At 38.1% G+C, this 26,961-nt stretch overlaps 1 protein-coding gene across 1 annotated transcript in view; it reads left to right on the forward strand.

The window, feature by feature from the left end:
- Positions 1–26,961, forward strand: part of ITGA2 (integrin subunit alpha 2) — a 107,392-nt gene that overhangs the window by 31,686 nt on the left and 48,745 nt on the right. Inside the window, exons 2-4 of the mRNA XM_031666154.1 lie at positions 7,647–7,767; positions 23,012–23,121; positions 24,018–24,109. Of these exons, the coding sequence (XP_031522014.1) occupies positions 7,647–7,767; positions 23,012–23,121; positions 24,018–24,109 (323 nt within the window). The remainder of the gene's footprint in view (positions 1–7,646; positions 7,768–23,011; positions 23,122–24,017; positions 24,110–26,961) is intronic.

A 26,961-nucleotide genomic window follows, 5' to 3' on the forward strand; every position in this document is an offset into this window, starting at 1 on the left:
GGAATCTCATTAAACTAAAGAGCTTCTGCACAGCAAAAGAAACTACCATCAGAGTGAACAGGCAACCTACAGAATGGGGGAAAATTTTTGCAATCTACTCATCTGACAAAGGGCTAATATCCAGAACCTACAAAGAACTCAAAGAAATTTACAAGAAAAAAACAAACAACTCCATCAAAAAGTGGGCAAAGGATATGAACAGACATTTCTCAAAAGAAGACATTCATAAATGGAAAATTTCAAAAATAAACAAGTGTTAAATTGTGCATCTTTCTGAGTAGTGTGACAAAATCTCACTCTATCCTGCCCAGGATGTGAATCGTCCCTTTGTCCAGCATGCTGTCTGTGGCCCCTGCCCATTAGTCACGTAGGAGCTGTCTTGGTTATCAGATCAACAGTCATGGCATTGCAGGGCTTGTGTCTGAGTCACCCTTATTTAGTTATGTATGTATTTATTTATTTATTCAGAGATGGAATCTTGCTCTGTGACCCAGGCTGGAGTGCAGTGGCACGATCTCGGCTCACTCCAACCTCCATCTCCTGGGTTCAAGCGATTCTCCTGCCTTACCCTCCCATGTAGCTGGGATTATAGGCATGTGCCACCACTCCTAGCTAATTTGTGCATTTTTAGTAGAGATGGGGTTTCACCAGGTTGGCCAGGCTGGTCTTGAACTCCTGACCTCAGGTGATCTGCCCACCTCAGCCTTCCAAAGTGCTGGGATTATAGGCATAAGCCACCATGCCTGGCCAAGTCATCCTTATTTTACTTCATAATGGCCCCAAAGTGCAAGAGTAGTAATGCTGGTATATTGTTATAATTGTTCTATTTATTATTAGTTATTGTTTTTAATCTCTTATTGTGTCTAATTTTATAAGTTAAATGTTATTATAGGTAGGTATATATAGAAAAACACTATATACTGTATAGGGTTTGGTGTTACCTATTGTTTTAGGCATCTACTTGGTTGGGGGGGGGTGGGATGCCGGGACTTAGAACACATTCCCTTAAGATAAGAGAGGATTAATGTAATTCTCATTCCTGCACTAAGAACAGTGTTTACCACATCATACTCAATAAGTTTATTGAGTGAACAAAAATTAAATAAATAGGAAAATAAAATCTATTTATTAACTGTGTGCATAAATTCATTAATTTTGTATTATGGATAGTTTTGAATATAGAGAGAAAAACCCTAGAATCATGGAGAAAACATCACAAGTTATCATACAGACATGAACAAGTTTATACAAGACTTATTGCAAACATAGAGTTCCATGGACTCAAAGTGTTATTATGTGACCATTTGAGTTACTGAGATGAAAGACATTTATAACCATTGCACTTTTAAGTCTATAGGCATAAATGTAGGGATCCCATTCTTAGGACTTGCCTAGCAAATGAAAGTCAGAGTCAAATGCAACCCAATGGGCCAGAGTTTCCCTTTATATATTATAAATATTGTATTTGTGCATGTGACAGTCAGATTAGACACTGCAAATGAGGTTGAAATCAAATAGCTCATGCTTACAGTCCTAGTCTAGGATAGGAGAAGCAATTTTCTTTCTTCCTTATTTTTATCATGATTCTTATTCTTCTTATTCTTATTATTTTGGTGAGACGGAGTTTCACTCTGTCACCTAGGCTGGACGACAGTGACTCGATCTTGGCTCACTGCAACCTCCTTCTCTGGGCTCCAGTGATTATCCTGCCTCAGCCTCCCGAGTTGCTGGGACTACAGATATGTGCCCAGCTAATTTTTTTTTTTTTTTTTTTGTATTTTTAGTAGAGACGGGGTTTCACCATGTTGACCAGGCTAGTCTCGAACTTCTGACCTCAGGTGATCCACCCACCTTGGCTTCCCAAAGTGGTGGAATTATAGGCGTGAGCCACTGTGCTGGCCTTTTTATCCTGAGTCTTATTTGTTGCAAGTGTATTATAATACACTAAAGGAAAATTTAAAAGCAGCGACATTACACTCACAATTGTACTCTTTGCTCTGTTAATATTCACATATATTTTTACCTTTTTCTTGTATTCTGAATATAATTTTGTGTTTTATTTTTGTTAAGCACTTTCATCCTCTTCACAACTGCTGTTTTTTTAATGGCAGGATACAACTCCATCTAGTTTATATGCTACTATTTGCATATTCACTCCCCTAATCTTGGACATTCAGATAATTTTAATGGTGGTCATTAAGAACTAATTATTTTAGATTGCTAGAAATCATTAAAGCTGTTTAATATATATAAAGTGTGTTTCCTTAGGCCACCTAAGACTGAGAGATGACATAAAATACAAAATTGTGATTAACAAAATAGAACTTCTGTGGCCCAACCACCTACTTACACACACGGAGAGCCTAAGTGCCTAAACACTGTTTTCTCATTCTTCAGGAGTAGAGAACATTCTCCCAGACTCTAGAGCATGGTTCTCCTGGAAACTTTTGCTGCGCCTAATTGTATCCCCTGTGTCCTGGTCACTTGCACCATGGCCCCTGCCCTCTGCATGCCCTAGTTGCTCACTATTCTCTGCCCTCTTCCCTGTCAATCCTTCTGTAGCTACTGAGGACCAGTCCCTCAGGCATGGGAGAAATGTGCTCCACCTTCTTAAAGTAATGACATTCTGTGCTCACATTTAGAGATAGGCCTTACGGTTCTTATGTTTTTATTCAATATTTAATGGAGACATTGTTCCCCCTAGAAGTGCAGCATGCATCTTCAGGAATGGGCCAAATTGCAATCTGAGAAGCTATGTCAAAACCACACCTCTCTTCCCAAGTTCACCTCTTGCTTTTGGCCTTTACTCTTTTCTCTTAACCTGAATTTCTTCCTATGTATGTCCCTGGGCACCTTTTGCAAATGAGTCCCTTCTATGAAAAACCCATCCCTACCCCTGGCCCTTCAGTGTATATAGATATGCTCAAATTTGCATTGACCACAAAAGTTAGACCCTTTTTTGCCACCCTTTACTAAAAAAATGCATCCTTCAGTTATGACACTGATATCATAGACATCAATAAACTTCCCTTGCCAAATTTTTGTGGTTGAATATAAAATAACGTGTTTTGTTTTATACATTATTTATGCTCTTGTTGTTAAAAGACTTTTTCCTTTCTGAGTTTCACTGCTTTTTTTTTTTTTGGAGACAGAGTCTTACTCTGTTGCCCAGGTTGAAGTACAGTGGCACAATCACAGTTCACTGCAGCCTTGAACTCCTGGGCTCAAATGATCCTCCTGTCTCAGTCGGCCATTGAGATTACATGTGTGAGCTGCCATCCTTAGCCTTCGCTACATTTTTAGAACACAAGTAGGTTAACTATATTCAATCCCCAATCATATATTTCTCTTTTGAATTATAACTTAAAATTAGGCTCCAGAAGAAAGTAGAATACATTTCATATTTATTAAAATTAATTATTAAATGTTTTCCAAAAAAATTATTTCAGAGATGGTCAGGAATCCTCAGAAAAGGAGATCCTATAAATTTTTGTTTATTTGATTTAGAGACAGAACCTCTGTCACCCAGTCTGCAGTGCAGTGGTGCCTTCATGGCTCACTGCAGTCTGGACCTCCTGAACTCAAGCAATCCTCTCATCTCAGCCTCCCAAGTAGCTGGAACTACAGGCATGCACCACCATGCCCACCTAATTGTCTATCTTTTATAGACATGATGTCTCATTGTGCTGCCAAGGATGGTCTTGCACTCCTGGATTCAAGCTATCCTCCTGCCTCAGACTCTAAGAAAAATAAGAAATCTACAGTAGTTAACTTGTATTTGATTATCTGGTTTACCTATGGATATTAAAATGGCAATCAGCCTGTTATAATCTAGGATGAAACATTATCTCCTTTATAGTGTGAAAATAGAGGAAACTAATTAACTCTACATGAGTAAAATGTTTGTATTTGGTGTAAGCTTTGGTGAGATTTACTGGAATACTTTGGCCTGGTTATAGTCAACACATGTATAACAAGATCACCTTTGTTAAATATGTTGAGTTTGCTATGCAATTATTGCATTTCCAGGCATTCACATGAGGACAAAGAAGGAAGATTTATACTGTGGGTGATAATAGGCTCCTGGCAAAGCCCAAGTCAGTTGAAGACTCACTGCATCTCATAGAGAACTAGAAATGTATAGATTAATGAAGCAACCTATGACTTTCTGTGCCAGACTTTTCACCATTGCCATACTCTTCTCTTTCACACCCTAGGCCTGTTTAACATGATGTTTCTGGTGCCTGGGATGAACTTTGCCTTCCTCTTTATGTAGTGAATTCCAACTTGTCCTCCAAGATCCAGATTAATTGCTACCTCCTCTGTGAAACCGTTGAACTTAGATTTACCCTCTTCTCAATACTGAGCTCAAGGCTCTTTTCACCACTCTTTATTTTAACACTTACACATTTTGATGCCATCTTTTTAGTAAAATTACCATAATGGAAATGCAAAGAGAGCAGGGAGAGTTTAGTTTTATTTATTTGCAGTATCCTCAGTACCTTAAAAAATTCCTGGTACAAAGGAGCTGTATAAACATATGTTGAATGGTCCATTTTTTAAGTATGTATAGACACATGGGCATGGTTTGGGAGAAGGAAACAAGGTGAACCAAATATGGTTCTCATTATCCATATGATTCAGTTGAGCTATGAGGACAGACATCAGAAGATACAGGCATTGGGATTGCAAAGAAGAAATAGATGCTGAATTAGACAGAATACTTCCATTAAATTTTTATGAGCTATTTAGATATCATATGCCAAGTGTGAAATGATGACAGAGAATTGAGTTGTAAATACATATTAAGAGAAAAGTATAGAGACTTGAGATTGTCCAGATTTATCAAAAGAGGCAGGATATAAAGGGCAAGATTTAAGTAGCAGAAAAGAGGAGATTTAGTATCAATGAAATGAAGGGATGGTGATAACGAAGGACATGCTTTGTGAGTAAAAATGAGCAGATCATTTATTAATAGAAATTCTGGACAATAAAGTTGAGAGATAAGCCAAACTTAGACTCAGAGTGGGTGACATTGCACAAGAAAGACATTTAGCCTTCATGAGTTTCAGTTTCTTTATTTGTAATTTGTTAATAATAGCTTGGTTTTGCTGTTTCACAGGATTGTTGTGGCACGCAAATGAGTCAGGATGATTCTGACATAGGCAGACATAAGCATTAAGAAACAGTAGGATGCAATTTGGAATAAACATTATAATTTAAATAGAGGAAAAATACTGGAAGGAAATACATCTGAATTAACTGTACTTACAGTAGAATGAAAAGATTATGAATGATTTTTCCCTCCAGTTTTCTTTATATTCCAAATCATTATTGAAGAACACATAGTAATTAAAATGCATTTTATTAAAAAAATTATCATAGGTGCTGAGAAAGTAAGAGTGAATAAAAGAAACAAGGTTTGACTTCTCAAGGAGCTTACATTTTAGTAGGCACAGACAAAATAATATGGATATATAAGATAATTTTGGATAATTGCTCCAGTAGTGATACGGTGATAAAGAAGGGTGCTGCTGCTACACAGAGGGGAGAGGGAGAGCAGAAACCTATTTGAGCAAAGTCCAACATGCCATGTTGGGGGAGGATGTTATAGGTAGTGGAACAGGCAGCTGCAAAGCGCGTGAGCAGACTGAGCTACATGTGTTCAAAAAACCGAAGGAAAGTGAGTGTGACTGGAACACAGGGATGGAGGAGGAGAGTGGTGGGAAGTGAAGTCAGAAAGATACACCAGGGCTCGATCATGAAGGACCTTTGAATCTACAGTGAGGAAATTGGATTTTATTCTCAGTTCAATGGCAAGACCTAAGTTAATAATATACATATAGTAACACATATATGCCTATATATGTGATAAAATTGAACTGCTAAATGATAAAATGAACTCCATCATAATTTCCTGCCATTACATAATCTGCCCAGTTCTAATTAATGGGGAAAAATGAGGTCGTTGTATATACAGTCACATGTGTCCTTTCCAGCATTAGGTATTTTAAAAGTGAAAGCAGTTTGGCATCATCTCTCCACGCTAGTATGTTGGATGATTGATAACATATTCAAATACCATTTATTGAGCTCTCCACAATGGGGTGAAGATAAATGTTGATTGAAAACACCAGTATTCTGCATGCCAATTCTGGTTCTCTGCTTAATTTGCTGTTATTTTCTTTTGCATTTTTTATTATTCAAAAATAAAAAGGAGCAATGGTGCATATGAAAAATAGATGTTAAGGAGAAAATTTGCAGATGTTAAGCTTTGTAGATTTTGCTATAGAGTATTTCAGAATAAGTATTTATATTTCTCTTCATGGCAGCACATTATTTGTAAGAAATAAAGAGCTGAACTCCTTGTGTGGACAAATCCCTGGTAGAGTGATTTTGGCACTTACAGAGGCACGTTAACTACTTTAAGTCCCTGTTGCTTCATCACTGACTTCATTATCCTTTCGGAGCACTCTACAGAATCTGCTCCCAGAAATGCAGAGGCCCAATGGAAGAGCAAGCCTTTTTCTTCTGACATTTTAGTGCCTACAACAATAGACATATGAAACACTGTGCACTTGTAATGCTGCCTAGAAAGTAGGACGTTTCTTTGTGACAGCACATTTTAATAGAACTTTGATGTCAATTTTAAAGAGTCCATTCTGTCTTCAGTGTCTGCGAAGGTAAATATTGATCTTAAGCAACATGAGGCACATTCCCATCTCCAGAGAGAGCATTAATATACACACAACCTTCTTTCTGTAGGATGAAGAGCTGGCAGCATTAATGCTGTCAGTGCCAGACAGAGAAACATGATTTACCTTATCCTTTCCTTCACTTCCTTTCCATGAGAAATAAGAATTAAAAAAAAAATAAAGTCTATCAAGGCTTTATCTGCCTTGGTCTTTGTTCTGTTTTTTGAAATGATTAGCATTTCTTAATCGTTCAGAAAGAAGCATCAAAAACAAAACCACTTTTGACAGTTCCCACTGGAATAGAAAAGATATGACACCAATCCCTACATTTTCATCCTCAAAAATGATAATGATCCCTTCTGAAAGAAAATGATACAATTTTTAACGAGCTGTGATTTTCTGTCTCCTTTGATGTAGTCATCAATGCCTTTTCAACAGATATTTCATATAGAGTCCATGTCAAGATATTCAAGGTGATTCAGAATAAATAGATGATACTCTTCAGCCCTTGCCCTTGGGTGGCTCAGAGGCTTGTTGTTTTGGGAAAGACAAATATAACTCAAATTACTTAAGAATACTTAGAAGTAATTTAGTGATTTTAAGTCTTGTGTTCAAATTTTGCCTTCATCCTTACCTCTTTCCAGCTGTGAGATATGCTTATCCCCTGGAACCTCAAAATTCTCTACAAAACAAAGATAATATTAGTAACTATCTTCTAGGGTTGCCATGAAGAGATTAATAATATAATGAATTATGCATATATAGTATTTAGCTTGGTGCCAGGCCTCCAAATAAGTACTTAAAAAGCAGTAGTTACTTTTTCTGGGTAATCGTTGATAAGTAATAATTATTAGGTCAAGCAAGTTTTCTTAAAAATGGCCTTCGAGAATTATATGACACACTTATATTTATGAATTGTAAATATGTGCTGTTTCATATTTCTCTTAATAGGCATTTTAAATTGTTGTTTGGCATACAACGTTGGTCTCCCAGAAGCAAAAATATTTTCCGGTCCTTCAAGTGAACAGTTTGGCTATGCAGTGCAGCAGTTCATAAATCCAAAAGGCAACTGGTAAGAATATTCTCTTCTTTATGATTTCAATAAAAACACAAAATAAATTTCATATTTGACTTCAATTGCTTTTTCAAATTGGTGCCTTTAATAAATGTACTATAAATGGGTGGCCCTCAAATATTGTTAAATGAACAATCTTACTTTGAGGGTTGACAACTGCAGACTGATCATTAATGGGATGGTATAATGATTCATTTTTAAAAACCTGGATAGAAAATTGTCTCTAAATATTCAAAAGCAATATAATACCAGTTTTGACCATCTAATACATAAGTAGGTAGATTGATAGATAGAATGATAGATTTGTCTTCATTTCTTATCACGTAAACTGATATTCATTGAACTTTGTAAATCATCACCTAGTTATTAATGCTATCTCTGGGCCATTTCTAAATGGTAGAATTGTTCCCTAAATTTTTTCTTTAGCAAGGTTTTGTCTACTTGCTTTGTTCTAAGTTAGCCTTCTCCCCTCCATGTGGTGAAGGGTCCTCACAAACATCAATGCAAAATGTACAAAGGTGGCTTTCTCTAGCATATTAACACTTTTTATTTTTGCCGCAAAGTGCCCCCAGTCTTTTCATGCTATGTGATGGTTGCATTTTCAAACCATGGCCATTCTACCCAGGTGAAAAACAACCACCTTGATGGATATGGAAATCTAGTTCCCATAATAATAATGCAAGTGAACCCAGAGAAATGAGGTAATTTGAGAGTTGTATTTGGGAAGAAGAGCTGTAGCTCCTATTCTACCAGAGTTAATGCCCACTTGTGGACACAGGTCCTGCCATGGGGACCTTATCTCCTTGTTGCAGCAGAAGGCTCCAGACCATCCCCACTCACCTTGGAACTTCAGACTCTGAATCTCCACGCTGTAGAGCTCTTTTCAATGAGTAAATGGGCTGTTGTTGGCTTATCAAATAAGAACTGTAATGTATGGCCAAGTGCAGTGGCTCACGCTTGTAATCTGAGCACTTTGGGAGGCTGAGGTGGGAGGATCACTTGAGCCTAGGAGTTAGAGACCACCTGGGCAACATAGGGAGACCTCATCTCTATTAAAAATCTAAAAATCAGCTGGGTATGGAGGTGCATGCCTGTGGTCCCAACTACTCAGGAAGCCGAGGTGGGAGGATCGCTTGAGCCCAGGAGTTTGAGGCTGCAGTGAGCTATGTTGGCACCACTACACTCCAGCCTGAGTGACAGAGTAAGATCCTGTCTCAAAAAAAAAAAAAAAAAAAAAACAAAAAAAACACTATAGTTCATAAGCCTTTTTTCTGTGTGAAGTTCCATTTGACACTCTAAACAATTGAATTCAAAGAAAGCTTCAGGATCACATGTTGGGGCATGCCTGCCTATTTGATGAGGAAACAAAATGAAATCATCCCCTGAGAGGGCAGCATCTCTCAGGAGGTGTCTTGGAGGATGTAAATCGTGAGCTGGGTTTTAAGCAGTGGGGATGAAGAGGCTGGAGATGAGTATTAACTAATGTGAGGAGACTTGGAAAACAATGCATGTAGAGACAGTTTATCAATCATCTGGAAAGATAAGAACATCTGGTTGGAAACTAAAGATTAGCAATTACTGTAACCATTTGGGATACGAGAGAGTTGCATGTCTAACAATTATCAAGTGATGCTTTGATAATCATAAAGTGGTAAGGAGGCTAGAAAGATGATATGGTCGGTATATTTTGACCTTGGAATCTAGCAGATGAAGTAGCTAGTGATCCACAGTTTTACATATTCAGCCCTAATTTTTTCCCTCAGACATTCATTCAATGTCTCCACTTTAATGCCCAGTAGATATACCAAACTTAACTGGGAGAACACAAGTATCTGATTTTCTGCACAAGCTACTGAGGCCAAAAATCTTGGCTTGTCTTCTTTCTCCTCCCCTATATCTTATCCATGAGCCAGTCCTGTTAATCCTATCACCAAAATACTAATTATACCTGGCCATTCCTCACTGTCTCTCCTGCTGCCACCCTGATAGAAGCCAACACCAGCTCCCACAGGCACTGCTGCAGCAGCTTCTCCACCTGCCTTCAGCTTCCCTTCTTGCCAGCTTTATTCTGCTCTCTTTGCTCTAGCCAGTGTGAACTGTTAAAAACATAGCTCGGCTAGGAACAGTGGCTCACACCTGTAATCCCAGCATTTTGGGAGGCCACGGCGGGCGGATCATTTGAGGCCAGAATTTCAAGACCAGCCTGATCAACATGGTGAAACCCCATCTCTGCTAAAAATACGAAAATCAGCCAGGTGTGGTGGCGGGCACCTGTAATCCCAGCTACTCCAGAGGCGGAGGCAGGAGAATCGCTTGAACCTGGGAGGTGGAGGTTGCAGTGAGCCAAGATCATACAACTGCACTCTAGCCTCGGTCACAGAGTGAGACTCCATCTCAAAAAACAAAAACCACAGCACATTCCCTAGATTAAAATTCCCTAAAGGATGCTCTGTGATTGGGTGTCAGCCTGGGGTGTCAGCCTGTCTTTCCTATTATCATCTTTTACACTTTCTCCTTTGCTTTCTATGTTCTAAGGACTAAATCTTTTGTCTGTTCCTTGAACATGCGTAACTCATTCCTGTTTCAAAGCTTTTGCAGATTCTTTTCTCCTGCCTGGAAGAGTCTTCCCTAAGATCATCACTCAAATAGTTTTCATCTTTCAGTCTCAGCTCAAATGTTTCCTCCTCATAGACCTTTCAGAGCAACCCTATCTATATAGCACTCAACTGCTGAGTCACTCTAGCCTTACAGGTGGATTTATTTTCTAACAATTAGTACTATCTTAAATGATATATACTTGTTTATATGCTCATTATCTGTCTCCTGCCACTGTCTCTTTGTTTAGGGATATTGTTTTGTTGACTGCTGCATTCTCAGCACCCAGACTGATATCTGGCACCGAGTAAAGGATCAATAATTATTTGTTAAATGACTAAATGGAAGTCCTAATTCTAAATGATTCATCCCAAGTGCTATACAAAGTGAGCTATAGTAGACTGACTTAGGACGTATGAAGTAAAAGGGAGCTTCAGATGAACTCCACTGTTCTAGTCCATAGACATGGCCTAGCTGAGGACATCTGGCACTGAATTTGAAGTGATTCTTTTAAGTAACAGCTTTCCTGGGCAGAGTAAATCTAAGAGAAAGAGCCAACATCAGTAATAGACATTATTGAAGGTGATAAGCCTTTCAAGGATTGTAAGGGGCTCAACCACTGGCCATGCTGCAGGTTGGAAGTTGAACAAGACGAAAAGGGACACAGAGTTGAGAGGATCCCACCAGGCAGAGTCCTGGGAACACGAGAGGCAGCCATATCTCCTTTCTCTATCTAAGATTACCTCTAAGTATCCAAGACATTGTTAAAAGACAAGTATATTTGCAGTTTATAGTGAGATTATAGTGCTGGTAAGACCAGGGACACTGGACATTTCTAAATCCTGCCTGGACCTTCTCATGACATCACTGAATGATGAATAAACACAGGACAATAGGTCTGGGAAGCAAGGCACCACTCTATTATTGGCTGGGCCAGTGCTTTGAACAACAGTATAGAGCTTTCTGGCAAGGTGTAGCACTGAGTTTAGGCTCAAGGCCTAATCACCAGATGATACAAGCATACCCCACTATGCAAGAGGAAGAGACAGCACCTGTGTGACCTGAAGGGCTGAATCATATGGAATTGAGAAGCAGGAAGGACAGACAACAAAAGTTGGCCAGGCAAGTCTGTCTGGGTCCTTTTGTTGGTCTGGTCTTATGAAGCAAAGAAATAAGAGACGCAAAACCATGGACATGATTTTCTGAACTACATGAGGTACAGAAAGTGCAAAACATAATTGCTGGCCTTAAGCAGTGTGGAATTGAGTCAGTGAGGAAGATTTTTATGCAGAATAGACAACTTTGAATAATACAGAAGACATCACTCAATGTAAACCCCTTGCAGTTAATGGTGTTGGTTTTCTTTTAGTGTCACTAGCTATAATCACTTAATATTAAGAGCTCATATTCTTTTCCCAAGGCCTGGATCATTAGAGAGACAAGGTTTTCTCATGACCCAGCCCTGCCAAGGTACCTTGCCACAGAGGGCAGGGCTGTGGCCAGGATCCAGGTGAGTGGGTTATCCCATTACAGTGCTAGAGTGGGCCACGTTAGGACAAGGAGTCTTCACGACTCTAGGCTCGAGGAAAATCATATGAAACTTGGAACCCAGAATTGCCTGTTTGTTTTGACAATGGGCCCTGTGCCCTTCTCTACTCTTAATTTATGACAGTTGCATAGGCATTATGGAAGTAGCAGATGTGGGAAGGACTGTTTAAACATTGACTTTCCTTCTGATACTAATCAAGTTAGCTTTGGACACAGAAAGTGGTATGACCATGAATTATTCCTTTGCAAATTGTGAGTCCTTTTTCCATGGATTTATCATATAATACATGCACGTGTGCACGCATGCGTGCACACACACACACACACACAACTTTGTTTTCTTTATTCCCTTACTTCTTATTCTGAAGCTGTCATTTTGGTACCCTTTTCTTCTGCTTACTTTGACTTCCTTTATAATCTGTCTATCTAAGTCCTGACTTCACGCCTTTCCCTCAAACAACTCACCGAAGCCTCTAGTCTGAGTATTCTGAAATCATATTCTGTTATTTTTAAAGTATAGTTTTAGCTCTTTCATGTGTGCCATGTTTCTAAGAATTTATCGGCATATTTACATCAGGATCTACCAGATTTTAACAAAATAATCTTAACTCTTTTGCTAGTTTCATTTATGAGACTTTCATTGCACTATGAAACAGTGGTGACATGGCTTTGATAATTCTGGAGCCTTTTTAACAGGCTCAAGTGAGCGGGATAATTTGAAAGCAAGCTGACCTCCCAAGCAGAGTACCTGGGCAGCCATCTGGCTGTAAGTAAGGCTGTGGTCTGTTCTCTTTTCAGTGTAGGCGGAGGGCCATCCCGCTTCAGAGCCCTTACTTCACACACAGGATGTTCCAGTGTGGATGATGCAATTCTTATCACAAACAATCTACAAAGGATTGAGATATATTTAAAATCATTTCCTGGAGTTTGTGGTGATATGCACTCTTTTCGTTTGTCTAATCTGAAGGCCTGTTGCAAGAACAATCTGAGCTCATTATGTGACTCAAAAACCAGAGAGAACTGCAATCACTTGTGTGAAGAGGACTGACTGGGAATTAGGGTATTTCCAGTTGTAGAAATGTCTCATTCTAGCAAGGACTAGTGTATTCTTTTTTCTTAAAGAGAGAGGAGAAATAGAACATGTGTCATAGCAAAAAAAAAAGAAAGAAAAAAAAATCCACCTATATATGAGCTTATAGTTTTAACTTTTTAATTGAGAAAAATTTTAATAAAGCTCTATGTGTGTTATAAATATAACATTGTCATCCATAGATGTGCCTATAAGAGAACTTTAAATTAAAAAAAAAAGAAAAAATGTTTAATTCTATAACAGACATCAAAGATTATGTCACTTGATACTTCGGTAATAACAACACCTGGCATTTATTGAGTACTCTTTCCTTGCCAAACATGTAATACCCATAATTACTCTAGGAGCTTTGCAAAATTATTACCCCCTTTACAAATGAGAGGAATGTGACTCAGAAAGGTTAAGTAATTAACCTAAGATTACAGAGCTGATGATTAATAATGATAGGGAAAGCTAATGCAAAATGAGATAAAACGTTCCAAATGTACATATTTTTGTAAGTATCCAAGAAGGAGAGTGACAGGATGTAACTGGCATTTATAAATAATATTTAAATTTTATTTTAACATAAACTTTATGAAGTAAGAGAAACTTTCAGAATATTGAATGGAAAATTCTGTTACAGAATTTATAGCATCATTGGCTTTACCATCAAGTGTTTCCTGGGCAAAGATGATAGTTACCATCCATCTTTTCATCCTCTCATAGACAGGAATTTCTTATATAAATATACTCAGGAGCCGGAGCACAAAGGTTTTCCCTCAGCTTCCCCACCACCCCCTTGGTGACTTTGGGAAAGTCATACAACTTCTCTGGAGCAGAAAGTATGCCCTCCCTATCAAACTGGAATGTTATGAGCACCTTGTGTGAGAATAAAAGTAAAGCACTTCAGGGCCCGGCTTGGTGGCTCATGTCTGTAATCCCAACACTTTGGGAGGCCAAGGCGGGTGGATCACTTTAGGTCAGGAGTTTGAGATCAGCCTGGCCAACATGGTGAAACCCTGTCTCTACCAAAACTATAAAAAATTAGCTTAGCATGGTGGCAGGCACCTGCAATCCCAGCTCCTTGGGAGGCTGAGGCAAGAGAATCACTTGAACCTGGGAGGCCGAGCTGAGATCACATCACTGCAGTCTAGCCTGGGCGACAGAGGGAGACTCCGTCTCAAAAACAAAACTGAGTCCTCCCTACCTCTTCCTATCCCTTCAACCAATTATCATCTGGCATGGATTAGCTTCCATGCATATTGATTAGCTTCTGTCCATTTCTTCTTCTTCTTGGCCAAGAATGCTATTCCAATCCTCTTTCCAAAACAATCATGTCTTTGTCTTTTATGATATAGCCTTTTAAATATTAGCCAATTATCATCCTTTATATCTGTTTCAAAGATAAAAGTCTCTCGCCTTAGGTTGTCCTGGCAGTGCCACTTAACATGCCAGCTTCATTTATTCACAGAGTTTGCTTTTATCTTAGTTGATTTAATTAAATTTATTTATTTATTTATTTGAGACAGAGTCTCAGTCTGTCACCCAGGCTGGAATGCAGTGGCTCAATTTTGGCTCACTGCAACCTCTGCCTCCCAGGTTCAAGTGATTCTCATGTCTTGGCCTCCTGAATAGCTGGAATCACAGGCCACCATACTCGGCTAATTTTTTTTTTTTTTTTTTTTTTTTTTGAGACGGAGTCTCACGCTGTCGCCCAGGTTGGAGTGTAGTGGCGCGATCTCGGCTCACTGCAAGCTCCGCCTCCTGGGTTCACGCCATTCTCCTGGCTCAGCCTCCTGAGACTGCAGGGACTACAGGCGCCCGCCACCATGCCTGGCTAATTTTTTGTGATTTTAGTAGACACGCCGTTTCACCGTGTTGGCCAGGCTGGTCTCAAACTCCTGGCCTCAAGAGATCCCATCTCAGCCTCCCAAAGTGCTGGGATTACAGGCATGAGCCACTGAGCCTGGCTCTACTTTTATTTTAAATTTATAACATATACATTCCTTTTCTTCTTCCATTCAATTTTATTTTTTACTCATAACTTAATCCAGTGTTTGATTCTGTAAAGACATTAGAAATCCAACTGTAATATATTCTTACACTTCTATTTTAACTTTAAATACTTATTGTTAAAATTTTTATAAATAGTTATTATGCTATTGCTGTACAATTAAGCCATCCTCAGCACTATTAATACAGGTATCCAAAGTGGCATGTCTCATATCAACAATGACAATCCCCCACCGAGAGGCGGAGGTTGCAGTGAGCCGAGATCATGTCACTGCACTCCAGCCGGGGTGACAGAGTGAGACTCCATCTCAAACACAAACAAACAAACAAACAAAATTATGGTAGGAAGGACACTTTAAATATCCCCTGATTTACTTCTTCATTCCTTCACTCTGGATACAAGTTTGTGTGTGCACCTACAAACACATGAATACATACATACCTATTGTTTGTGACTCTCACGTGGGACAGATATGTTGCTCCAGAATGTCTGGGGTGCTTTAATGATCTGTAAAAATCCTCCATGCCTCACCAACAAGTCTTATAATTTTAAGCTTTCCTTTGTGATAATGTGTGAATATCTGTTTCCAGAATAAAGTTCATTTACAAAGGTGATTAGAACTTACACACACACCTTCCTAGTATCTGGTTGTCAAAGACATTTACATCCATCTATCTCCATCTAAAGAAGGATCTGGGGAATGCTAAGTGGCATAAGTGGAAACTATTTATTAACTTGCTATGCTCCATATGATGGGAAAGCAAACAGTGCTTCTCTAGGAGAGTTCTAAGGGAACTTAATATGGTAAAAAGAACCAGCGATTTTGAACAAAAGGGCAGGAGTGCAGATATATAGGCGTTGCTTTTGCTTAGACCCTTAAAGTCTATTTCTTTAAATGAAAACATAAATAGTTATACACTTGACTCACAGAGTGTTTATAAGGATCAAAGGAGATAATGCACATAAAAAATGCTTTATGAGCTATAAAGCAGTTTACAAATGTTTCTATTCTAGTTTTTGTCATCGATGAAACAACCATCTGCCAAAGCACCTAGTTGCCCATGGGCTTTGATTTGCAAAATGTGGTAGTCTTAAAATTATCCCCCTCTTTCCCTCCAATAGCCAAGAACAGGAATTTGTATTATCACAGGGCTTTATGGTTAATATTTTAGCTTTTGATTTTAACTTCTAGAAAACTACTTGTTGGATGACAAGAAGTAACATAATCAGTTTTTATTGATTGTATTTCTTCTAGTGCCGAAGCTAATTTCTGGAGTTTTTATGAGACAGAACAGTTAGCTTAAAATGTTTTAGCAATAGTGAAGTTGGTGGACTCTTTATCATGAAACTGAAAGACGTTGAAGGTCTAGCCATCCCGCTAATTGAGGAAACAATGTGGGAGCCTAGAAGTCTGAGGCAAAAAAATGAGGCCTAAATATTAAAATTGCCTTTCAATATATGCCAAAGAATTTAACTATTAAATTTATAATAGCAGTGTTTCTAAATAAGACCTGAAAAATGAAATGACTGTCTTTACCTGTCTTCCTTCTTCCCAGAGACGGGCAGCCTTCATGGGTGAATTCTTTCCATCACAAACTCATTTTGCGTTTACCAGCAGAAAGCAGGTATCATTTAGAGCTCACCAAGCACCTTGTGTTGTCCATGGCCTGGAACTAAACAATATAAGAAACAACATTTATATACTATAGACTTTGAAAATTTTTACGTCCATGTAGATATCATGTAGCTACAATAAGTTTCTAATCCAAAGTAAAATATCTCCTTGGATGACTTACAGACCTCTCAAACTTAAAATATCTCACAGTGAACTCTTGAGCTCCCCCTATCGCAAAATCTTGCTCTACTGACAGCATCCCCTTTAATCTGATGGTAGTGACAAGTTTTTTTCAGTTTCTCAGCCAAACATCTTTAGGCTGTCTTTGACTGTTATTCATTCATTCATTCATTGAAAGACCAACTCCTCAAGAAGTCCTGCGGCCCCTACCATCATACTGTATCTAAAACAAGACCACCTCTTACCACTTTCCCTTCTGCCAGCCCTGTATGAGCACTCCATCATCTGTTGCCTGAATGATTGCAGTTGCCTTCTAAGTACTTTACCTGACTCAGCTGTGCTTCAATACTATCATTCCCAACAGTGTGGACTTCAAAATTCTCTAAAATATGTCAGATCACATCATGCTGTACTCAAAACCCTCCAATGGCATTCTCATTTCCCTCAGTTGGAAAGCTGAGGCCTTTTATTAATCATTACATACAAGTCACTACATGATCTATCATTACCAGTAGGACTACCACCTCCTTCTGCTACCCCCTCACTCATTCTTTTCCAGCCACAGGGTTTTTGCATTTGCTGTTCCTGCAGCCTGGACTATTCTGCCACTATAGTCTTAAAGTTTGTTCTTTAACCTCCTTGAAGTTTTTACTTAAAATTACCTTCTGAGTGAGGCCGTCCCTGACCATTCCAATAAAGATTATACTGCTCTCCACCCCACATTCCTAACTCCAGCCTGCTTATTTTACTCCCAAAGCACTGATCACTACCACTATATGTTTTACTTACTTACTACATTTATTGTCTATTTTATCCCACTAGAACGTAAGCTCCTCAGGCTAGAAACTGTTTTACTAATTTATTCACTAGTATATCCTCAGTACCTAGAATGAGGTCTGGTACATAGTAGGCCTGGCCACCATGTATAGACTCACAGATTGTATACTGCACAAGGCCTGGACACACCATATGAGGAATGGTGCCCACTGGAGTTGTGTATCATTTCAGTCCCTAAGAGCGCAATAAACGTTTGTTATAAAATTGAATAAAACAAAATGTTTTGCCCTACTATCTTAAGTACACCTCTGTCAGTAATCTCTGGCAAAAATCTCGAGTATTGAAGAAAACACTTGGAGAATTTACAGACTCACAGACCAAAGGAAGATATTTATAACAGCCCCTAGATTGTGGGTTTAAAACTGTCCTACCTACACCACCATAAATACTGCTTGCTAACTAAACAAAGTATTTTGAATTCCACTGGAGGTAGGCAAATTGGCTGTGTTTTGAAAGTCTACATAATCACTACTTTCCCACAAGATAATTGAACAGTAAGTGTTATTTAAAGTAGTCTTGGAATAATTCCCAGTTTCACTGAAGGAAAAGAAAAGTTTATATCTTGGGATTTTGTTTTGTTTTGAGAATCAGCACACACGCCTGTTCATGCAACTCTTTTGTCTGGTTGGGATTAAATTAAATCCATTACTTCAAAGAGGTTTTGCCATACTTCAGCAGGTATACTTACCAACATATCCTATTTCCCACCTTGGTAACAGTCTCTCGTGGTGTGTCTCTTCCTGCATGTAAGATTTCGTAGAGAAATATAACAGCCTCCCTCATCTTCCTGTCTGATTAAGTTAAGAATGTCACAATTTTCTTGGAATAGCCATTGGTGATGTCATTGCCTCTTCTTATGAGGGTGAGTTGTCAGGAACTAGGATTTCACTGAGGCCTTAGGGTATGAATGAGGAGGAGAGTCTGCTGGAAATGTTCCTAGTAAAGAAGGTAAGCAAAGGTTAGTGACTTCTCTGTAGTCACCAACATGACCTGTAGCCTACTTACTAATGTGGTTCACAATATTTAAGAAATGAGTCATATATGATGAAGAAACCCTTGTTCTTCAAGAGTTACCAAAATGGCCTGTTTTTCCATTATTTTCTATTGCCTTGTGTTAAGAGTTTAAGATAGCATAATACGGTCAGAGATGTATTTGCATGTATCTTTCGGGGAATTTCAAGTGCTTTCACATCTTTCTTGTTAAGTGGCACGCAACTGCACAGATGCTTACTTTTCTCTTCTTTCTGATTAACTTAGAAGAGCTGCAGTTTTCACAGAGGTGGTTGTGATGTTATAACCCCCCCTGAGCTGCAAGGTTATCAAATCCTGAATTCTTAGATAAGGTAGTAGGAGGTGACAGGGAGAGTGTCCAGGGAGTGCTTAGTTGATAGAAAAAAAACAAATAGTCTGCTCAGGGAGAAAACAGCGAGTAGTTGCAGCCTTGCGACCGGAGGCTGTAATGAACGAAACAGTTAAATTTTAGATCAGACACACTCCTCTTTTGTTTCTCAGCAAGCCTCTCTTGGACTGTGGTGAGGATGACTGGAAATGTGCATAGTAGAATCACCTGAATTTGGCATTTGCATTTGGTATTGTCTGAACATACCCTGTTCCTACCTGCCATTGAGTTTGCAGTTGGTGTTGTCTGAACATATCTTGTTCCAACCTGCCATTGAGAACAGTGTAGCCTAGGCCCCACAGAATGGATGTGCCCTCACAGGACAGCTGTGCTTGGTGTCCAGTCTACAGCCCCTTCATATATCACACAGCCACACACCCCTTCACATAAGTGTGGCCTGACTCCCTGTGTCTGGTTTCTAATCCATGCTAGTTCTAGAACCCACCTCATCTGCTAAGATCATTTTCCCAATCTGGGCCCTCTGCCAGGCCTTCCTGCAGCTAAGAGGAAGGACACTAGCCTAAACATTAAGAACCTGGACTTCTGCACTTGGTTTTCACTAGCCATGGGAACGTGAGCAAGTCACTCATCCATCTGTGTCTCAGTGTCTCAGTGATTCCATCTGTAAAATGGAAATAGAGTAAAATGGAGATGAGATCATCCCCAGTGACTGGGCGCAGTGGCTCACACCTGTAATCCCAGTGCTTTGGGAGGCTGAGGAGGGTGGATCACTTGAAGTCAGGAGTTCCAGATTAGCCTGGCCAACATGATGAAATGCGATCTCTATTTAAAAAGTGCAAAAGATAGCTGGGCGTAGTGGTACATGTCTGTAATACCAGCTATGGAGGTTGAGGCAGGAGAATCGCTTGAACCCAGGAAGTGGAGGTTGCAGTGGGCCAAGATCGCGCCACTGCACTCCAGCCTGAGTGACACAGGAAGACACCATCTCAAAAAAGAAAAAGATAATCTCAGGCTTCTTCTGCAGATGAAATTAGATAATCACATAGTACCAGATGTTGAAAACTTTACTATAATTAATAGGAATTAATTAATGAATGCCAAGGGGCAGAGCCACACTTCTTATGATAGTTTCTTGCTATAAGGTGCTGTTTTGCTCTCTACATTTACTCTAGAGTAAGCTTTTGTTTGAGAGAAAAAAATGCCAGTTTGATGCATAGAAGATATGCAGAGGCTGAGTCAGGAACGGATGATGCAATAACACAATAGTAACAGAATGTATGATGCTTTTCTCTCAACTTGGTTGATTTTTTTTTTTTTTTTAACTTTTACTTGAACCAAACAAGCAAAAATACATGCTCCCCAGAAGAACAGAAGTATGGATTTTCTTTGAGAGGCTGAGGTGGGAGGATCACCTGAGGTTAGGAGTTCAAGACCAGCCTGGCAAACATGGCAAAACCCCCTACTAAAAATACAAAAATTAGCCAGGTTTGGTGATGTGGGCCTGTAGTCTTAGCTACTTGGGAGGCCGAGGCAGGAGAATCGCTTGAACCTGAGAGGCGGAGCTTGCAGTGAACCGAGATGCTGCCACTGCACTCCAGCCTAGGCAACAGAGCGAGACTCCATCTCAAAAAAAAAAAAGGAAAGATTTTCTGCTTAACTTCTTAACTTTTCCTTAACCAGGAAACTCTTTTTAAAATAATGGCATAGAATCATCCATTCATTTGCTTGTTCATTTGTTTTTGTTTTTGTTTTTGTTTAACTCATTTGTTCAATGAGTGGTTATTCATTGCTACAGGCACAGATTTCGTAGCCCTTATGTACCTTTCCTCTCTAGTAGGGGATTTAGTCAGTGGGAAGGCAGCTAGGGGGCAATATGACTTTTTGTTTTTTTAATTGGATGCGGAAAGGTCAGAGGCTATGAAGGTACTTAGGGTTACCCAGAGTTAAAAGAGCCAAGGGACTTCCCAGAAGAAATGGTGTCAGACAGGAGATCTAACTAATGAGTAAACATTGCCAGGCAGAAAACAGCACATATGAAGACTTAGGAGCAACAGAGACTCTGATTTGAAGGAGGAGCTAAATTCGACATGACTGAAATGTGGTTTTAGGAAGGCACATAGAAAAAGACAGGGTTAGAGAAGAAAGTTAGAGTCAGATTCTTTCCTTTTTACACTTTATGTCCAGCATGCAAAATCAGAGTTAATGCTGTGCGGTACTACTACGAAATGAAGACCTGTGCAGATGGAGAAAATCAAGGCTCTGGAAGACAGTTTTCTCAGTACAGGCTCTATAAGATTCCTAATTTCTTCTGCACTACCATGAATTTGAAAGACATCAGATATGCTCAAACACGTGTTCCAATTCTGCACTGGTTCCCTCCCTTCATTAAAGTGACTATTGGGACTTAATAATATCCAACATTCAAATTTCTATCTTTTTCAAAAGCCTTAACCCATCTGCCTGGTATTATTGTAAACCTAACTATGGTAATATTTTAAAAGGTAAATTATGCTAAATTATTAGCTCATAAGAAGAAAAAATCTTTCAACTCTAACATTAAGGCTAACTGAATTAAAGTATCTTAGAATGCTCTATATTAGTTTGAGAATAATTTTATAAGATGTACGAGGAGAGAACTTATTACTGAACTATTAACTTTCAAAATAATCTGTGTTTTCCTTTTTCCCGGATTGTTCATGCTATTCTGTCTGCTAACACTTCAGGTTAAAACCTTCATCCTTTGGTGTCCATTTTTGTAGCCTTGGACCATTTTAATGTTTCTTCTACTGGTAAACTAGATCATATATTCCAGGTCATTTGAATTTTTATTTTACTTGTCACATATATCTAGTTTTACTAGATTTAGAAGACAGCAGTCTGCTTTAATCCTTTTGTATCTACTGTACCTCAACATGGGGCATATGTTGTTTAATGATAATTATAAAATATATATACAGAAGGCTCAAGAAAGAATTTTAGTTTCTTTGATATTTTAATCCTTCCCAATATTGACATGAAAAAAAATGGAAGCAAATATGCTTCCATGTTAATTGAATGCTGCTGACTAACCTGCTGCAGTTTCTAAAGATCAAACTGATACCTGGGTTCTTTCTGTGCAATCTTCTGTGGTTCCAAGTGTCAGGTTAGTTCTTCTTCAGGAAAACCCATAGTCTCTAGGTGAAGTTCTGAAGGAAGTGAAACTAACCAAAGGAAGGATGTAAACACCAGTCTCATCCTGTATTCTAGACATATGCACGTTGTTACACATAAAGATAGCTCGTAACATATCTGTTCTATATTTTTGCTAAGTATCCCCTTATAAAGACAGTTAGCATAAAGCCACTTAGATAAGGTATCTGCTCTCTAAATGAGTCAACATATGAAAATGCTCAGGGCATAGAAAGCACTGAGCAAAGGCTAGTTGTTGTTCTTGATTTTAATTTTGTTTCATTCTTTAGAGCTGTGCTGAACAATATGTAGCCATGAGTCACATGTGACTACTGAGCACTTGAGATGTTACTTTTCCATATTGAGATGTGCTCTAAGTATAAAGTCTACACTGAAGTTCAAAGACTTAGGAAAAAGGAATGTCAAATATCTCATTACTAATTTTGATATTGCATGCTAGTTTTGATTGCACGCTAGTTTGGATATATTGAGTTAAATAAAATATATTTTTAAAATTAATTTCACCTGTGGCTTTTTATGTTCTTAATGTGGCTGGCTACTAGAAAATTTGAAATTATATGCGTGGCTCATATTCTTGGCTTGCATTATATTTCTATTGGACGGCATTGCTTTAAAGAGACCTTCTAGGGTGTGTGGCAAAGCAGCAGTATTACAGACATTGATCAAAGCTCTTGATCAGCTAAGCAGAAAGGAAGCAGGTCAAATCGTAGCTGAACAAATATAAACTATTCACATTAAAATTTAAATGTGTTTTTCACTGTTTGTGATCAGGTTTATTTTTAAGAAACTACACTTAACACTTTGTGTCTAATAAAAAAAGTCTGTTTCTAGGTTACTTGTTGGTTCACCCTGGAGTGGCTTTCCTGAGAACCGAATGGGAGATGTGTATAAGTGTCCTGTTGACCTATCCACTGCCACATGTGAAAAACTAAATTTGCAAAGTAAGTTTAAATTTACTTGCGAAACAAGTGATTTGTCTTAGACTCAACTGAAAAATAACATCAAAACAATCATTGTTCTGTCTTAAAGAAATATGGGCAGCTTTTTTTTGCCCTTATGGCTTTAGAAATATGGGGCACAATTGTATCCAAATTTCCAAAACAGTTTGGAAACTTGACTTAACGAGATGTGTGGAAAATGTGCTGTCTCCTGGACCATTTACCTCCAGACCATGGACTGATTTCCATCAACATTTACAATAATTTTGATGATTACTTGCAGAAGTCCGAAACCATCCATATTTCTTTCTCTCCTCTTTGCAAAATAAACCATTAAGCTTGGAAACATAACTCAAGAATGGATACAGTGGTTGATGCCCTAGGTCAGTGGAAGACAGGAGGTGGAGAGATTTATTTAGTATATTATATGGCTAGTCTAATTTCCTTTCAACATTCACCCACTGTTGCTTTGAGCCAGATTCTATCATAGGGCATTCTTTGATAACACTTCAAGGATATTTTTACTGACCCAGAAAAAAAAAGGCATTAGATAGAGCTACTATGACTTTCAAAAGAGAGGAAAAAATGATGTCCTCAAATGTATTTTGTTTGGCCAGAATATTGTAAAAAATAATAATAATTAAACATCTATAAGTCATATCCTCTTTAGAGCCCACTCCTTACTGCCTTATGCTCTGCAGCCTCACACATTAATGTGAGTTACCAGATCACTGAAGGCATTGCATTTCCCCACACTTCATTATATAACTCAGGTACCTATATTGATGACACTAAATTCAATGCTACATGAAAACATGGGTGTGCCTGGTTTTTTTTTAAATATCTTTAAGTAAATGAGGAATATTTAATCACTTAAAAAATTGTTTTCCCTTTGAAAGCTTCAACAAGCATTCCAAATGTTACTGAGATGAAAACCAACATGAGCCTCGGCTTGACCCTCACAAGGAACATGGGAACTGGAGGGTTTCTCGTGAGTGTTTACTTTACAAATCATTATTCCTCTCAGGAAAGTATGTAGATCTCCCTCACAATCCCTCCCAATCTGGAGGTTTAGATGCTTAGAACTTGCTTGTTGATAAATTATGCTATTTATTTGGCTATCCAATGTTGAATATTCAAAATAATGTTGATGTGTAGACTTTTTAGGATATTCAGCAAAACCACTGCTACTGTATGTCTTGAAGAAAAGGGAACAAAAAGAATCCTGATTCTTTGCCCTTGAAAAGTGTGTTGAGTATTTGTTGATAACAGCAGAATCCCAAATCTCATTTCTACTTCCTGTAGGATCAGTCAAGATAGGTACTGCTAATTTAAAAAGTAGGTTTCAAAGCTAAAAAGTATTTTTGGTTTTTAAACATTTCCTGTAATTGTTGAGTAATCTGGTGTTATTTGAGGCACAGAACAGTCTCTCATATCATATCAGTGTTCACGTTCATTTAGTTATGAAAAGAGTAAAAAGAAATCACTAATCAGTGAAATAGAACGCCTTATTTAACAAGTGCTTTTGGAACAATTAATTGATTAATATTTACATATCCAAATACACTGTCAAGTGAATTGAAAGTTAATATAAAAAAATAGAGAAAAATGGAAATTTTCTGAAGGATGGAAAAATTTCTGAGTTTAAAGCTAATAAAAAAATATAGCAAATTGTTGAAAGGATTTGACTATATAAAAAAAGGGTAAAACATCACACACCAAAAAAAGAAGCTTAAAAACAAATAAAACCACAATCTTATTTGAAATTTCCATTGACTCACATAGGTATGCGTATGTATGTATAACCCTGTTAAAATTGTCTTAAAGAGGTCGGGTACGGTGGCTCATGGCTGTAATCCCAGCAATGTGGGAGGCTGAGGCAAGTGGATTACCTGTGGTCAGGATTTCAAGACCAGCCTGGCCAACATGATGAAACCCCGTCTCTCCTAAAAATGCAAAGGTCAGCCAGGAATGGTGGCACACACCTGTAATCCCAGCTACTCGGGAGGCTGAGGCAGGAGAATCACTGGAACCCAGGAGGCAAAGGTTGCAGTGAGCCAAGATCATGCCACTCAAAAAAAAGAAAAAGAAAAAAAAATGTCTTAGAGAACGTAATTCAACTTTATATCAGTTTTATCTAAACCATTGGCATGCTTCCTTAAAAATCCTATGTTTTATAACTGTATTATTCTAAAAATGTAATCAATTTTGAACAATGTCATTCTATTTTTACTAATGGATATTACTATTCTGATGACTGTGCTGCCAGTAAGTGAATTAGGTATTGCTTGTGATATGTGTTAAGATCAGTGCATAAATGAATATTGCAAGGGATCTTTATGGTTTATGATATTCCAAAGTCTTTACAATAAGGTTTCTTTAATTTTTTGTTTGTTTGATTTTAAGGTTGCAAAAATGTAAAGAAAGAATATAGTAATACTTGGAGATTACAGAATGTGCCTCAAAATTTTTAATCTATAACTCCAGATAAAGTAAAAAATAAAAGTTAAAAAGCCAGAGAATTTAAGAGATTAATTAACATTACAGGTAGCAAACAGAGAGGCAGAAAGAGAGAGAGGGGGAGAAAGAAAAAAAGAAAAAACCCGAAGTTTCCTTTACATACTTAAAAGGTCAAAATCATAAGATACTCTTAAGAATTATGTGGAAAAGACTGACAATCATCACATTTTTTTGAAACTTCTTAAGTTCTGGGCTTACAGTAGGAATGTAGTTCTGGCACTTACAATTGGCATATTTTAATTTCAACTTCTTAATGCTGTTTTCCATTGCTTTTAAAACAAAAAAAATTTTTTTGAATACTTCATGAGTTCTTTTTCAAAGTGATTTAAAAAAACTTAGGAATGGGGATATAGAAACCAATGATTGGTATCTGTTATTTGGTAAACAAACCAAAGACATTAATAATGACTTTCTTCTAATTAATTGGCAAAATAAATCAGTTTTATAGGGAGAAAACTATGCCTTGTTCATTGCACATGAAATATGGCCAAAGCTGCTTCCCCTTTGACAGTTAAACTGGGTCAAATAAGTTTCCTTTTATTTTTCCAATTACTTCACGCAAGCCCATATTCTTCTGTTCAGTTTTAATAATTGATTCACGACTTTACATAATGCTACATTCTGTAGGCATTTTTTAGGAACTTAATTAGATTCTCTTTTGTACTTGTCTCCTTTTTCATCTCTCAGTTTTAAAGTTATTTAATCTAATGTTTCCTGTGTTATTTAATCATGATTTAATCAGGAGTTCTTGGCATTCAAGGACTCCTGAAAAGGAGAGAATTGGGATTGCATTAATGGAGATATTAAGGATTGGAGCAGGTATAATGTGAGCAAGAAGACAAGTACCATTCAGAATTAGTGACTGCAGTTAATTAGGAAGTGGGCAAGGTTAGAAACTGGTAGTCAGTGAACCTCATTTGTGTTTGCTTAGCATATGGAGTAATTTCGAACTGAATTTTCACACAAAATTTGCCCTCTCAACCCTCCTTTATAAATTAGGGAATCTGGCAACACAGCCTATTTCACACCAGTGGGCAGGCAGAAAACACAGTGGTCTGTACATAGGCATGAGTTCTTCATTCACCATGATGTCTATACCTGACCCCAAGCCCTCTTCAAGAGTTATTGCCATTAGGTTTATCGTTTCTGCTGAGCACTAGGAATGGAAGGAACTGAAGAAAACTAATGTTCAACAAGAACAATGATAATGATGCTAGCTAACAATATTATATGGCATTTGCTATTTACCTGGCATTGTTCTAAGTGTTTTATATCTATAGACCCATTTAATCTTTACAACAATATTAAAAGATAGAATGTGTG

Source organism: Papio anubis, chromosome 5 (assembly GCF_008728515.1).
Source record: "Papio anubis isolate 15944 chromosome 5, Panubis1.0, whole genome shotgun sequence".
NCBI classification, from domain to species: Eukaryota; Metazoa; Chordata; class Mammalia; order Primates; family Cercopithecidae; genus Papio; species Papio anubis.